This window comes from Hypomesus nipponensis, chromosome 22, assembly GCF_054491055.1.
Source record: "Hypomesus nipponensis isolate SF chromosome 22, ASM5449105v1, whole genome shotgun sequence".
In the NCBI taxonomy this organism is placed as follows: Eukaryota; Metazoa; Chordata; class Actinopteri; order Osmeriformes; family Osmeridae; genus Hypomesus; species Hypomesus nipponensis.
The window spans coordinates 16464881-16480000 of NC_140382.1; the positions used below are offsets into that span (position 1 = coordinate 16464881).

The following is a 15120-nucleotide window of genomic DNA, read 5'->3' on the forward strand; positions in this document are numbered from 1 at the left end:
ACTTATGATAGGAGGGGGGGCGGAACCATTTTCCTTGGGCCTCCAGGGAAATCTGTTCCCCCTGTGTTCTCAGTGTGAAAGAAAAGAAAAAATCAACCGTCCTGAACCTTTTTTTTTCCAGGACTCCCTGTGTTCTCAGTGTAAAATACTGCTGTATAGATGAAACTTGTTATACATAACCATCATAGTAACATAAATCACCAGCATCACTGTATCGCTCCATTACTTGTCACATTTGGGTACATTCAACTCAACCAAGCAACAAGAGAAAATTATGATTTCGCGCACGCGCAAAGAAGGGGAAACAGAGGAACTGAATTCTCCTGAACACCGGAAAGGATGCAATGGTCGTGGCTAGTTGGTTAGCAAGCTCGCGACTGTTTCTAAGAAGCAGTTTAATATATGAGCAAACCGAACCTTCTAACCAGCTTTTATATTTTCACCGTTAACTATATTGGTATATCTTTATAGGCAATAATTTGTGGGGATAGAGGACATAGGTTTTGTAACGGATCGAGCTTACCAGTCGATCACAATGTCGACCCGTATCGCATTCCAAACCCAGCTAGCCTCAATCATGGAGGTCTTGGCGAACGCCGCCGTGGCAGAGATCTGCAAGCTGGTGGACGACGATTACGCGGTCGTAAGTTTGCAGATGTCCCAATGCCAAAGGGAAAACAAAGCTCTCAAGAGAAAATTGCATTTACTGGAGTTGAAGATGGCCCGAGGAAGCGCCGAGAGGAGGCTGCGCGAAAGCGCCCTGAATAGCCGTCCCAACAGCAGATCCCACTTCAACATCACCGATAAATACCGTGGATTGTCGACATCCACCGGTAAGCTTGCCCATCACTGTCCATCGATTCATTCGATCGATGTATTTATAATACCGGGACTTCGGGAGTTCGAGTAACAAAGGTTAATACCACACATACAACCTGTCTTCCCGGTAATTAAGGTAGTGTTCTTGTGTTTTTAGGCAGCGTTTTTGACAGACAGATGAACATGGGGTTGTGGCCGGACGGGTCTTCAACTAGCAGTCCAATCAGCAACCCGATGCATCCTGAACCTATCCGAGATGAGGTAGGAAGATATATGTCTACAAATAAGTATTATTAATTACATACAAGTCAACATCCAGCATCGATTACCGTGAACGGTCCTGTACACAAATCTAAAAAATCTGCTACATCAGGTTTAGCCCTTATCAATATGATCACCATCGTTGTTGCTGTCAGGGGTGTGTTATATGAGTATAAATGTTTGTGATGTTCCATCTTTAGACAGTAGTTGTGCAGCTGATGGAACCAGATACTCTAATGGTGAAGGAAGAGAGGATGGACGACCCAGACCAAGTACAGCTCATTGGAGAGGATGGTGAGTCAGGGAGAATGTGTATTTGTGAAAGAAAAAAGAAAAGATTTGTTGTAGTCATTAAACCAATCACCATAATAACCCTACTCTCTGTCTCCACCATGCAGGAGTGGTGGAGTGTGGCCCTCGTGGTGGAACCCGGCCCAGCCCCCAGGACTCCTTGTCAGTCTCCATCCAGACCTCAGACCCCCTCCCCCAGCCCCAGCAGTCCCACCCAGCGCCCCGGAGCCGGAGCCAGGCCAGCCACAGAGACAGAGGACTGGAGGTCAGTGGATCCTCAACTCTCCTTAAAACTGACAATGACTCTGAAATCGCAGAGGGCTCTGCTCCTTCGGGACCACTGACCAATCCCAGCGCCACGTTCGATGTCTTTGACGAGAGCGAGAGCTCGCTGGTGGGGGCATTCTTTAACGAGGAGGAGGAGGGTGATGGGCGGCCATCTTGTTCTTACGAGGCTGGAGGCGGGGCTTCCTCTGGGGACGGGGGGTTGTTTCAAACACTTCCGGGTTCGGGCGTCGCGAGCCGGCGTCGGAAACAGGAAGTTATCGACGTGGACTCTGAGGAAGGGGAAGAGCTGCTGGACTGGGATGGTCGGGAGATTCCGGTACAAATCAGAACTCACGGTAACCACGGGAACGCGCCTGCCGTCCCACAGCCTCCTCATTCTCTGACGAGGTCCAATGACCCTGCGTTGCCGTCGACGTCCGACATGAACGGTTGGGGTCGCGGCGGCAACTTCTCCGGCTTCCCCTTCAAGGGAGAGGGAGCTGGAGGAGCGATGAAGACTCTCCACAGAACAAGCACCAGAGAGAAGCTCTTCATCTGCAACTTCTGCGGCAAGGCCTTCAACCGGCCCAAGAAGGTGGAGATCCACCAGCGCGTCCACACGGGAGAGAAGCCGTTCCGCTGCGCCACCTGCGGGAAGATGTTCTCCGAGGCGGGGAACCTGAAGAAGCACCAGAGGGTCCACACGGGGGAGAAGCCCTTCAGCTGTCAGCTGTGTGGGAAGGGCTTTGCCTGGATACGCAACCTGAGAACACACCAGCAGAGAAACCACCCAGACGTGTACACAGAGGACATGGCCTGCTTCTCCTGAGTGGGCTGGATGGGGGGGATGAAGACCAAAAAAAAGAAAAAAAGTTTTCACAATAAAAGTCTTATTAGGTTTAAGTTGTACTAGCGGGTCTTTTGTCTTCCAGAAAATGCAACATCTCCATTTCTCTAAAGTCCAACCCCTAAGGCACCAGTGAAAACTTGTAGCACACTAAAAGCTCCTGATAGCCAACAAACACTGACGTTTTGCCCTGATCTTTTTTAGGTTTAAGGACATTGCTTGTGTGTAGGGTAAAAGTTGACCTAAGGATGACCCTGAGTGTGTCTGAGTGTAATGTTTGAGGAAAATCATGGGTCCCAGTGGCTCACTGATAGTGTGTACCACCTTGCCTCAGCAGCCCAGGTTCAATTCCAGCCAAGTCCCTTTGCTGCATGTCATCGCCTCTCTCTCTCCCTTGGCAATCCTGTCTCTCTCAAACCGTCACTATCAAATGAAGCAGAAAATACCCTAAAAAATATCTAAACAAAAAATTATGGGTTACAAACGGTCCACAGTATAAACAGGTTGCCTCCAGACTGGGTAAATATACAGATTCTGATGTTCAAATTATATTGTTGGAAAGAATGCATGGTACTAAATACGAAATTACTAATCCCCAATAGAATATAAACATTGTCTTCATTGTGTGTGTGTGTACAGTACTTGACACGTTTCACAGTTGGTTTGTATTTAATATTTTTACCCTATACAATTGCAATAAATAAAATACATACCTTAAATTCTGGATGTGGACCATCTGTTAAGAGGTGAAAATATATTTCTAGTGCTTCTTTATCCTGTTCCTTTTATTGGCTTGATAATTGACTGAAACCTAACCCATATCCATCATATGTCCAGTATTAATCTTCGGATTATTGTGGTTCAGATTAGTTAAACACAGAGCCTATATACATGTCAAAAAATTATTTACCTTTTGTCTTTTTTGTAAATGTCACATCCTTCCATTATGAACTATAATGTATTTAAAAAAATAATGTGAAGAAGAAAAAAAAGTGAGGATGGTTTTTTTTTTTTTGAAGGAAACTTGAAACCCTTCTTGTATTGGGTGGAGCTCAGCCATGATTGTGTCTTTGTGTGCTCCAGCCTGCAGGCATGGAGCTGGGGGAGGAGCCGGATGTGCTACTGGTGAAGGTGGAGGATCTGGAGGAGGGGCTACGGTCTCCAGGCCTGGGAGTCTGCAGCAGCAAACAGGGTGAGTGGATAAGCACAGATGTTGCACACAGTTACTCACATTCAGAAAACTTTTACTACTGTATTTACATGCTAGGAAACCTTCCTTGATGAAGGCTTGAAATTAAAGGCTTTAAAACATCTATAACTGAAATCATAACGTTTGGATTAAAGGATTTGCTAAATTAATAAAATGTAATAACACTAGATGCACTTTATATAATTTTATCAAATTAAAGTGCATCATAAATGAGCTAGGTTGAAATTTAATGTAAAAATGGTTACCTTAATTTCTTTGTATACTTAATTGTTATTCTAAGCTAGGTTATTCTATGATATATATGGAAATCTTATAATTGGTTCTTAGTTTTATGATAAGGTTAAGGTGCTATGAGCAACCTGTTCATAGAAACTTGTCTCGTCTCATTAGGATTGGTGGAATCCAGCAAGGATGACTACCAAGGAGCAATACCATTGGATGACAGCCTGGCTCTGGCCAGTCAGCTTGGAGAACCTCAAGGGACCAGGCAGGGCTTGTCAGAGGTCAGCTATGGCAGTGCGCCGTCGTATGACACCTCATCAGCCAATCAGATGTGGACAAATGGGGACAGTTGTCTTGACGATTGTGTTGTAGTGCCTGGTCTGTCCTCCCTGCCTCATCCCTTCCCATCAGGCATGCGCGACTTTGCCACAGAACATTCTGGAGGCTTCTCCAATGCTATGCCGGTCAGGGGGGGGTCACAGGGTCCAGGGGGCTTTGGTGAACACATGGAGGGGTCGTCCCAGGTTCAGGGTCAGGGACAGGACAGGTACACGAACGGTAGGAAGAAGGCGGAGCGCAAGAGGCTGCATCTGTGTAAGTTCTGTGGCAAAGGGTTCTCCGCCCCCGCCAACCTAGAACCGCACCTGAGAACCCATACGGGGGAACGGCCGTACGGCTGTGTTGTCTGCGGGAAGCACTTCTCCCAGGTGTGGAACCTGAAGATCCACATGAATGTCCACACCGGCCAGAGGCCCTACCAGTGCCCGCTCTGCCCCGAGCGCTTTGCTGACCCCAGCAACCTAAAGAAGCACCAGAAACGCCACCACCCCGCCCAGCAGCAAACACAACAGCCGGCCATGTGACCATAGGCCAGTCCCACAGAGGGTTCTAGAACTCAGAGCATGGGGCCAGTCCCCCAGAGGGTTCTAGAACTCAGAACATGGGGCCAGTCCCCCAGAGGGTTCTAGAACTCAGAACGTGGGTCCAGTCCCCCGGACGGTTCTATTACTCAGAACATGGGTCCAGTCCCTCAGACGGTTCTATTACTCAGAACATGGATCCAGTTACCCAGAGGGTTCAAGAAAATAGGAGTGACAGAGTTAATCAAGGGTGTAGTCAGTGGGTAGTTCAGGGAGTTTTTTTTATATGAATCTTGGGTTGGTTGTTTTAGTGGTGGGTTCAATGCAAAGGCTTGGGTGTTCAATGCAGAGGGTAGGGTCTGGTACTGTGGGATCATATTTATTATCTTTTTATCTATTTATAAATGTTTTAGTTTGTATGAAATACTAATTTTATTTAGGATATGATTGACTTGTGTAACGTATATCTAAAGCCTCAATAATTTTTACATCATGTCTACCAGAAGTATGAAAACGCAACACCACCAAAAGGCGTAAAAGTATATTCAAAATGCCTGTAGATGAACGTCTTGTTAATTGAGGAGGAAGTATTGTGTCTCAGTTTTCAGTGAGATGTTGAAACATGTCCTGGCAATGTATATACTTGAAAAGAGGATTAAAGTGTTCCTTTACCAACAAGTGAGTGATTGAATGTGGTTTGTTATATTTATATAATTCTATTTCAGGACATTTCAACTTCTTAAACTGTGACACAATTTTATCACCTCAGACACACGTACACACACACACACCACACGCTACAGGAAATGGAAGTATAAACAGTATGTAAGTTAAGAAACACAGGATGCATGAGATCCATCACTCACACTCTCCTCTCCTCTGACAGCCTCTACTTCCAGAAGGGACCACTCTGAAGGTGGAAGATGAGAAGACTGTGACTTCTGAGAGGGGAACTGGAGGAATCTCCACCACACTGCCGCCTCCTACTGCTCCAAACAGCAGTACTGCAGCTCTCCACAGGGCGGCATCAGACAGCACGCCAGCCAACCAGAAGTACAGTAGCTCCCCAAACCCAGAGTTCTCCCTGTTTGAGCTGGACACCTTCTTCACAAGCTGGGCCCCAGACTCAGGAGCCTCCTCGTCACCCCCTGGTGGGCCCTCCTGCTCCTACACCGAGGATTCAGCTGATGCAGACAGCGTCATAGTGGTTTCTGAGACCCGTCCCCAGGACCAGCCCCGGCCTCGCTCCCGCTTCTCCTCTGGGGCCGTGAGGTCAGGAGGCGGACAGGCAGCCGGTCGGGAAGCATCTCCCTCAGGTCGTCTTGGAGCTCAGTGGCCGGGGGACGGCCCCGTCGGCGCCAACGTCCTGGGTCACTCTCCCTGGAGCAGAGCGGCCATGATGAGAGCCGAGGAGACTCAACTGCAACAGCGTCGTCATAACAACAGGGTGCGGGTGGCCCACGGTGCCCCTCCCACCAGGGGGGCTGCCGGTGTAGAGCCATTACTCCCCCAGGTGGGGGTCCAGGTCAGGGGGGCGACGACGGCAACGTCTGTTAACGGTTTGGCTAACATGGAGGCTGCGTTTGCTGCCCAACGAGCTACGTTCACCTCCCAGCACCACCAGACCGCTAACCTCGCGGGCGCGGCGGCGACCGGGGATGGGAGGCGGCGGAGCTTCGTGTGCCGCGCGTGCGGGAAGGCGTTCACCGGCCTGTCGAACCTCGAGGCTCACCGGCGCGTCCACACGGGAGAGAAGCCGTTCCGCTGCGCCACCTGTGGGAAGATGTTCTCCGAGGCGGGGAACCTGAAGAAGCACCAGAGGGTCCACACGGGGGAGAAGCCCTTCAGCTGCTCAGGGTGTGGGAAACGCTTCGCCTGGACCTGCAACCTCCGCACCCACCAGCAGTCGTCAGCTTGTGGAGGAGCAGGAGATGGAGCAGGAGGGATGGTGTAAGACACATTCGATTCAGAACTTTCAGCCTTGGCACTCACTGTTGAGTTCCAATGCTATAAACTTTCCATAACTGGACACAGATATGCAATGCAACTCCAAATATAACTGCGAAAACTTATAGATAATAAAAAGTTATTTTGTTATTTTGATACTCATTCATGTTTAAAAAAATGCTAACCCATCTAGCTTAATAAATGTGCATGCTCTGGTAGGTATTCTAGCGAGCTATTTTGTCTAAGGTCAAAAGAGTTGACTTGACTGGATATTGGTTTGATCCTGGAATTAATGCAAACATTGTTTGCAGTAGAAATATGCTCTATGAACATGATTAAAAGGCTCTTTGTAATAATTTAGGCCTTTTTTCTGATAACAACTACAATTTATAATCCAACAATTGTCAGCAGAGACATGCCCGGCTAGCTCAGTCGGTAGAGCATGAGACTCTTAATCTCAGGGTCGTGGGTTCGAGCCCCACGTTGGGCGAAGATTTTTTTTTTCGAGATATCTTAAATTTGCTGATATTCAGAAAGTTTACACAAACAAGTAATTTACAATGGCAGGAAAGGTGCGTATGATGAACATAACAATCTTAAATTTGAATTGAATATAGAATATATATTTTTTTTGCACAGTTCTAAATAATTCTAAACAATACAATACAAAGTCAAATATAAAATACTGCAAACAGGTGAATTGTGCAATGTGCAATAAAGTGACAGATTGACTTTGTAATATACATATTTCAAATGTTCATCTTTCAAATTGCCATTAAAGTTGCTCACCACAATGTAGGAGCACGGTTGCACAGTAACTGAATGACATGTACCATTTGAATATGTTACTTTTCGTTGTGTGAACTAATTCCCGTTAAAATGGAAACTGCAGTAGACATGATTATTTTCAAGTCATTGTGATTTGAAAAATATTCTAGCAGAGGATGGTTTCGATCCATCGACCTCTGGGTTATGGGCCCAGCACGCTTCCGCTGCGCCACTCTGCTATCCGGCAAAGGAAGTAAATATAAGTCTTTATATAGTGATTTAATACACGTATTTTCACCGAATTGCACTAAGATGCTTTTATAATGCAGTTATACTGAAGTATTCATGTATACACGATGGATCGTCAAAAGTAGTCAAACAAATGTTAATTTCCTGACTATCACACACAACAAACGTAAGCTATGCTATTCTATAAAGCTACCAAGAGCTTCAATAGCAACGAAGCTGCAAGGCAGAAGTCAACAAGAAGAATGGCTAACGTAGCCTACTGGATGAGACAGATGATCGGAGTTAAAGATGTTGACATGACTGGGAATAGAGACATTCCTGATCACCCATGGCCATACACGAGAGAGAAGATAGAAATTGTCGGTGTCAAAAAGGATTCCTAGCGAATGCGTGTCTCTATAGAGTGTATTTTTGTATTGGTGTATTAACATGACTAACCCCTTTGGTCATTTCATCCAAAACATACATACTAACCCCTTTGGTCAGTTCATCCAAAACACACATGCAAACCCCTTTGGTCATTTCATCCAAAACACACATGCTAACCCCTTTGGTCAGTTCATCCAAAACACACATGCTAACCCCTTTGGTCATTTCATCCAAAACATACATACTAACCCCTTTGGTCAGTTCATCCAAAACACACATGCTAACCCCTTTGGTCATTTCATCCAAAACACAAATACTAACCCCTTTGGTCATTTTATACAAAACACACATACTAATCCCTTTGGCCATTTCATCCAAAACACACATGCTAACCCCTTTGGTCATTTCATCCAAAACATACATACTAACCCCTTTGGTCATTTAAAAATGGTCAAATGTTATCTTCCGTTTTATTTTATTTCATTCAACAAACACATTTTACATGTTTAAAATTGTCTTTGCAAACGTTTGTAGCTTAACAAGACATTAAATTGCCCAAAATCTACTGTCAACATTTACAGTATTTCTGGTCTTCACCCTTCAAATGAATTAACATAGAAATAAATAGTACTTGTAAATTGGGAAGACAAAACCAGACAGAAAGTATTTAAATAAAGGAAATTTACTTTTAGAATTTGTTAAATAGCAAACATGGTGATGAAATAAGACAAGGATCAATGAAATATCTTTTACATCAATAGCTATTTCTCTCATTTATTTTCTACAAAAGTGTGTATGATGGACATAAAATGACAGCTTCAATGTAGGGCTGAATATTCCCCACCCAACCTAGTGTCTGAGTCATGTACCGGTAAGTCCAAACATATGTAAAGCATTTGTAAATCTGCCCTACCAAATAATACCATTCTAGACACTGCCGTGCTTAGAGGAATTATGTTATAATGGTCGGAAACAATAACAGGACTCATCTGAAAGGTTTAAGATCTAAAGATGGTTGGATATACAGGATGTCATTGACAAGCTTAACAATAAACAAAAGTCCTTTTGCATGAGATAAACAAGCCTCACAACATATTCTCCTCTCTCTCCTCCAGCTCTTTTTTCTTCTGCCCCTCCCTTTCGTCCTCCTTTTCTATCTCCATCTTCTCATCCTTCTCCTCCTCATCCGCCTCTTGCACCACCACTCCCTCCATCACTCCTCCATCCGCCTCCATCCCTTTCCTCCTCCTCCTCTCTCTCAGGGCACAAGGCAGGCAGTTCACCAGGAAAAGGAGTGTGGAGAGGCAGAAGAGGGAGAGTAAGGCCCCCACCCCCACCTCCAGCTCTCGCTCTCCTGGTCTGTCCTTCTCCTTGTCCCTCGTTCCCTCTCTCTCCACGCCGGGGGACAAGTAGACAGCGTTCTCCTCGTGATTGGGCGTGAGGGCCGCCCGTTCCAGTCCGTTCCTTCCCATCATGCCTCCGCCAGCCTGGTGGTGGTAGGGGGAGGAGTCACCGGGTGACCTGCCGCCGGTGATGTTGCCGTTGACGATGTCGTCGCTCCCAAAGTTAGCATACACATCTCCGTTGGACTCCACCAGCATGTCAGACGCGTCAAACCCAAATTCCGACTCCTCGCTCCCCATTGGCTGTAGTTCAGAGTCTAAGTTGACTCTTATCCAACCAGAGCCCCTGGCTAGCCTACGTGTCCCACCTCCTTCCCTAGACTTTGGGGAGTCACTTTCAACGATGGAGTTGGACACAATTGGATCACAGGTAGAGACCAGAAGTTCCGCTTGCAGCAAGGGCCCGCCCCCATCTCCCTGGGCAACAATGCGCTGTGAAGGGCCGGGCGTCACGGCGACCACAGACTCAGCCAATGAGGACAGACGAAGGTAAAAAGGCACGCCCCTAAAAGCGGAGAGCAGAGAGGCGTTGTCGTCACTGAATTGGAGCCAGACACTTATGGATGCTTCCTGGTGAGAGTGAGAATGAAGGTAAGAGAGGAAGAGAGGGCAGAAGGAAGGAGTAAAAGAAGGAGAGAAAAAGTGAAAGAGAAGAGAAAGTTAGTATGAACATACTCAAGTCACTAGAAATAGACCAAACGACCAGCACTAACCTGCCCAGGGTCGTATAGAATATTGTAGGCCGTCACTGTTGCTGTGACAACTGACGGGTGGGCGGGGCTGGGCTGGATGGACATCCCCAAGCCGCTCACAACTTGCACTGACAGGTCACCCGGGGTCACAGGTTCAGAGGTCACCGTGACATCACAGCTGCCCAGGACACCATCCCATTGGCTAGAGATAACCTGAGATGGGGAGACATTTCACTGATGTGAATAATGACGTTCAACCACAAAAAGTTGTCAAAATAACAAGAGCACTTCTGGTCATGATGGGAAAGTGAGCATGACTCACATGAAGCATGGTTTCCCCCGGCTGCAGGCCAATCAGATTGTTGTGTTTGTCAAGAGCAGCGACCTGTGGGTTTTCCACCCGCAGCCAATTACGGACAATCTCCGTCACATCCACCAGCCAATCGGGGGAGCCCAGCAGGTGGGTCATCTGACTCTGGTTGTCCTGGGCAACGAACCGGGTCAGAACCTGAACAGTGGACCTCTGGAACACTGGGAAACAGCTGGACAGACACACAAACACACGTACACACACTTATGCTGCAAGTCTGTCTGCATGTCTTCTAACAGTTTTAACAAAAAGTAATCAAGTAAACCAAAAAAAAACCGTTTTAAACTCTTGATCTGACTATCTTCAGGGAAAAAGAGGAGGCCGAGTTCTCACTGGGTGGACCAGGAGGTCAGAATATGTCTTAAACCTCCTGTCTTCTACAACGAGAGATCTAGGATCAGGACAGATTACAAGAGACTAAAGAATCCCAAAGATGGTCTAATCTCTCCCTCTTGCAGGACAGATGTGTCTAAGATATTATCACATGATCTGCAACAGTATCTAGTCCCTTCTTCAGTGTTCGTACATGTGCGCCAACATTTTGCACTGATCTATTAAATGGATTTACAAACGCAGGATTGAGAAAGATCAAATCTCCAATGCTGCTTTCTCCAAATCTTTGTTTCCCAAATCCCTGCGGGGGTGTGAGCAACCCATCTCTCTGTCTCTCTCTCTCTCTCTCTCTCTCTCTCTCTTTCTCTCTCTTTCTCTCTCTCTCTCTCTCCCTCTTTTTCCCTCTCCCTCTCCCTCTTTTCCCCCTCCCTCCCTCCCTCCCTCCCTCCCTCCCTCCCTCCCTCCCTCCCTCCCTCCCTCCCTCCCTCCCTCCCTCCCTCCCTCCCTCCCTCCCTCCCTCTCTCTCTCTCTCTCTCTCTCTCTCTCTCTCTCTCTCTCTCTCTCTCTCTCTCTCTCTATCATCCCCCTCACGTGTTTGATAATGTCCCTTCAACAGTGACATAACATACCTCAACCTGCTTTTGACACCTGCCCAACTCTCAAAATTTGTATCCTAACTACCGGAATGTTCCAAACACCAGCAACAGGCCAAACTGAAGCCCACTAACCCATTGTCCGTGTACTGGCTCCAGCCATCGATGGCATTGAGCTTGGGATCGGATAGAGACAGGCGCAAAGGCACGACGGGTGCCCACACCGCCAGGCACAGCGACCCACGGAGCGTGCCCAGAAGAAACTCCACCCCCACGCACGTGCTGCCCACGCCCGATTCGCTCCCGTCAACAAAGAGGGTGGCGCAATCGCTTGACACCTGCCAATCACATGGAGAGAAACGGAGGATTGAGGGTCAGTTCTGGAGAGAAAGAGGATGTGTTTATATGTGTGTGTCCGCATGTGTGTTTGTGTGTGTAAGTGTGTGTATGTGTGTGTAAGTGTTTGAATGTGTGTTTGTGTGTTCTCTACCTTGACAATGTTTTCATCGGACGACTGGCACCTCACTGCAGACGTAACATCTGACACTTTCCCATCATGCCCTACGGCCAGCACAATAACAGGAAGTGACACAGACTCGCTGGTCAAGATTGCTGTGTTTATGATGGTGTCGCTCTGTAAGATGACAGAACAGGACATTCACCTTAGTCGGCTTCACCAAAGAAGCCTACCTGCAGGGCGACCCCCTGTTTACAAGTACAAACTCCAGCACCCTATCCCTGTGGGGCGACCCAGTGTTAACAAAATGAGTGTTCCTCACCTCAGTGACGGGAACGATGCCAGCCATCTCTCTGTCTGTAAAGGAGAAACTGCTCACCACACCCCCATGTGGCGGAGGAGGGTTATTACGGCCCGAGTACTCCACCCACCAACTGGCCGACACCGTCATGGCAATGTCGAAGCTACGTCTCAGGCCGTCCACAGAGAGACACGCCACCTGGTGGAGGGAGGAGGGACTCGGGGGGAGAGCTCTTTGGGGGAGAAAGGGGGAAAAGGGGGGAGGAGGGATGTAGGGGAACAGGTGACAGCGAGGAGAGGAAAGAAGGAGGTGGAGGGATAACAGATGGCGTGAGGGGAAGAGGGAGGAGAGCAGGGAAGTTGAAAGAGAAGAGTTTGAATGTTTGTGTTGTTCGACATGAACATGTGACAGGAGGGTCATGTGACAGAGAGGTCTACCTGAGGCCATCTAGGTGGCGTCCAACTTTGTGGCAGATGATGGAGACGATGTCATGTTTGGAACCCTGGGTTCTCTCCAGGGTCACAGCCCAGAGGTCAGAGGTCAAGGATCGCTGGGCAACCAGGGACACCAGCCCCTTCCGCACCTTAAGCCTGACACACACAGACATACACACATATTTATAGTACAGGAGAATCAATATCAATGAATTATTGACACACCATAAAGAGTGACTCACCGTATAACCACAAACTCTGCGCTGAAATTCGACCTCAGATTCACCGACAATCCGATAGGCTGACCGATATGAGCAGGCCCCCTGCGGTAGCGAATCAGGACATTGGAATCCACGTGTAGCTCCTCTTCTTCCTGTCCGTTCAGACAGCTTACTTCCTCCTTGCTTTTGTTGCCCTGTGCAGCACCCTCCCTGCCCTCCGCGCCCTCCTCCCTCAGGGTCACAGCTGCTATGTAGAAGAGCTGTCTCTGGTACTGTGGCTCTTTGTCCTCCACGCACCTAGGGGGCGCTGCGCTTAGGTCGGCCACCGTGCCGAACGATGAATAGTAGAGCTGGACACGATCGGGGGCGTGGCCATGGTTGAATCTGATCGCCGCCAGTTTGCCATGGCTTCGACCTCGCCGGTTGCGTTGCCGGTGGCGATGTGTGTGTCGGGAGCGACCAAGGGGGCCGAGGTGTGGCTGGTCGGTCTGGTCGGTCTGGAACCAGTCCTTAGGAAGAGTCAGGGTCACCACACACAGACCCAGGGGAGCCTGGAGGACAGGAGACATAGAGAACCATTGATTGAAATGCAGGGAAATTCATTGGCTTGAAACATCAACATCACGCCCCAACAGCACCTGTGTGATGCAGGAGGCCTTGTGTTCCTCCGTCTCCTTGAAGGCGTGGAGGGTGACGCAGGTCCCTCTGCCGGCGTCTCCTCTGCCCTGGAACAGAGCCCGCACCCTCAGCCTCTCCCTCCCTCCCTCGTCTCTCTCTCGCTCCACGTGCTCCGACAGCAGCGACGCTGACAAAGGCGGGGAGAGGGGGAGGATGGGCTCCGAGACCAGCTGATAGAGAGAGGGAAAGAGAGAAATAAGTTGATGAAATGAATTTCAAAGAACCATAAATCCAGTTTTACAAGAGCCTCTTCAGTATGTCTGCCCAGCACCATCCATACCTGTGTGACTGAGTAAGGCCCAAACGAAGCCCTGGCCCCTGGTTTGGAGGCTGCCCCAGCCTGAGGCAACAGGAGAAGGCTCTGGGAAAAGGAGAAGGGGCTCGAGTTGGAGAAGAGGGGGCCCAGGTCGGCCTGGGAGAGGGGCAGGTAGCTCCAGGGAGGCGGCACAGAGATCTGGGCAGGCAGGGAGAGAGGGAGGGGGGGCTGGGCCTGCGAGGTGTGGACTGGAACCAAAGAGGGGAAAGAGAAGAGAGATGAATGGTATATGGTGAACAACCGAAAGAGTTAAGAACTAAAAGTAATAAATCACCTTTTTCATTCAGTAGTGCGTTAGTGAAAGCTCAGACACTCACCTGCGACCATCAGCCAACACAGCAGCAGTCCCACCACCCCCTGCCTTTCCCATGATGCACTGGGGCTGCTGTCCACACCCATCACTGCACCCCTGACTGGCGGCCCGATATGTCAGCACCTGAAATGCTTATAACCTACTCAGGGCTGTGGAACATAGGCAGGTGTTGTTCAAGGTCAGACTCCCAGACAATCTTTGTTGTTTTTTTGAATCCAAAAGCGAACTAGGCCATGGCGTTTAGAGTCCTCTTGCTGCTCCTCGTTCACATCAGCATCTTCCCCTGTCCTCGGACTGTGCTGCGGCCTGCAAGCTTCCTGTCAGTGTGTGACTTCCTCTCAACGGCAGAAAACACCAACTAGGTTTCGAAAATAAAAATCTTACGTAAGGTAAGTCTCAAGTGAAATGATTCAGGTTTTTACATAATTTAGTTTGCCCTCTGCCACACCTGCACACCCAGTGTGCAGAACCACATGCATGCATGCACACAAACACACACACACACACAGGCATAAACTCTCTCACACACACCCACATACACACAGCTGGCACAGTGGCCCTGCAAGGCTCACTGTTGATAAATCTACACACACACACACACACACCTCCTCTAATACACACAGCTACACAGATGCAGCTCCTGGACCACACATACGGCACGTCCTGTCAGTTGGGATCGAGCTGCACCGGCTGGACTCACCTGGCGGTCGCCTTCCTTTCCTTGGTGTGTGACGACCCCGAAATAATACCACCCTGATGCTTCTCTCCCTCCGTCTCTCTCTTTCTCTCTTTCTTTGCACCTGTGGCCACTATTTATTTCCGTGCCATCTTCCCCTCCTCCTCCTCTCCACACGTCCGCTCCACAGTTTGATCGTCCTCTGTCCCTGGCTGGTGTCCAG

The 15120-nt window shown here is 48.5% G+C and overlaps 2 protein-coding genes and 1 non-coding gene across 3 annotated transcripts; 2 read left to right on the top strand and 1 right to left on the bottom strand.

Moving 5' to 3' along the window:
* Window positions 1-319: 319 nt before the first annotated feature.
* On the top strand, window positions 320-7390 carry LOC146236878 (uncharacterized). The gene is made up of 7 exons (XM_084687765.1): window positions 320-833; window positions 977-1080; window positions 1281-1374; window positions 1479-1636; window positions 3569-3677; window positions 4086-4198; window positions 5664-7390. Exons 1-7 carry the CDS (start codon window positions 536-538, stop codon window positions 6729-6731), a joined length of 1944 nt encoding a protein of 647 aa, XP_084543891.1. The 5' UTR covers window positions 320-535; the 3' UTR covers window positions 6732-7390.
* trnak-cuu (transfer RNA lysine (anticodon CUU)) lies at window positions 7142-7214 on the top strand. The gene has a single exon. It is a non-coding gene; the product is annotated as a tRNA-Lys (tRNA).
* A 1186-nt stretch (window positions 7391-8576) lies between the features above and the next one.
* Window positions 8577-14307, bottom strand: tmem132a (transmembrane protein 132A). The gene is made up of 11 exons (XM_084687046.1): window positions 14226-14307; window positions 13873-14096; window positions 13553-13762; window positions 12936-13465; window positions 12697-12849; window positions 12281-12476; window positions 11992-12135; window positions 11637-11839; window positions 10528-10747; window positions 10227-10418; window positions 8577-10083 (listed from the first exon to the last, which is right to left on the bottom strand). The coding sequence occupies exons 1-11, from the start codon at window positions 14305-14307 to the stop codon at window positions 9196-9198; spliced, it is 3042 nt and encodes a 1013-aa protein (XP_084543172.1). The 3' UTR covers window positions 8577-9195.
* Between the last annotated feature and the right edge of the window lie 813 nt (window positions 14308-15120).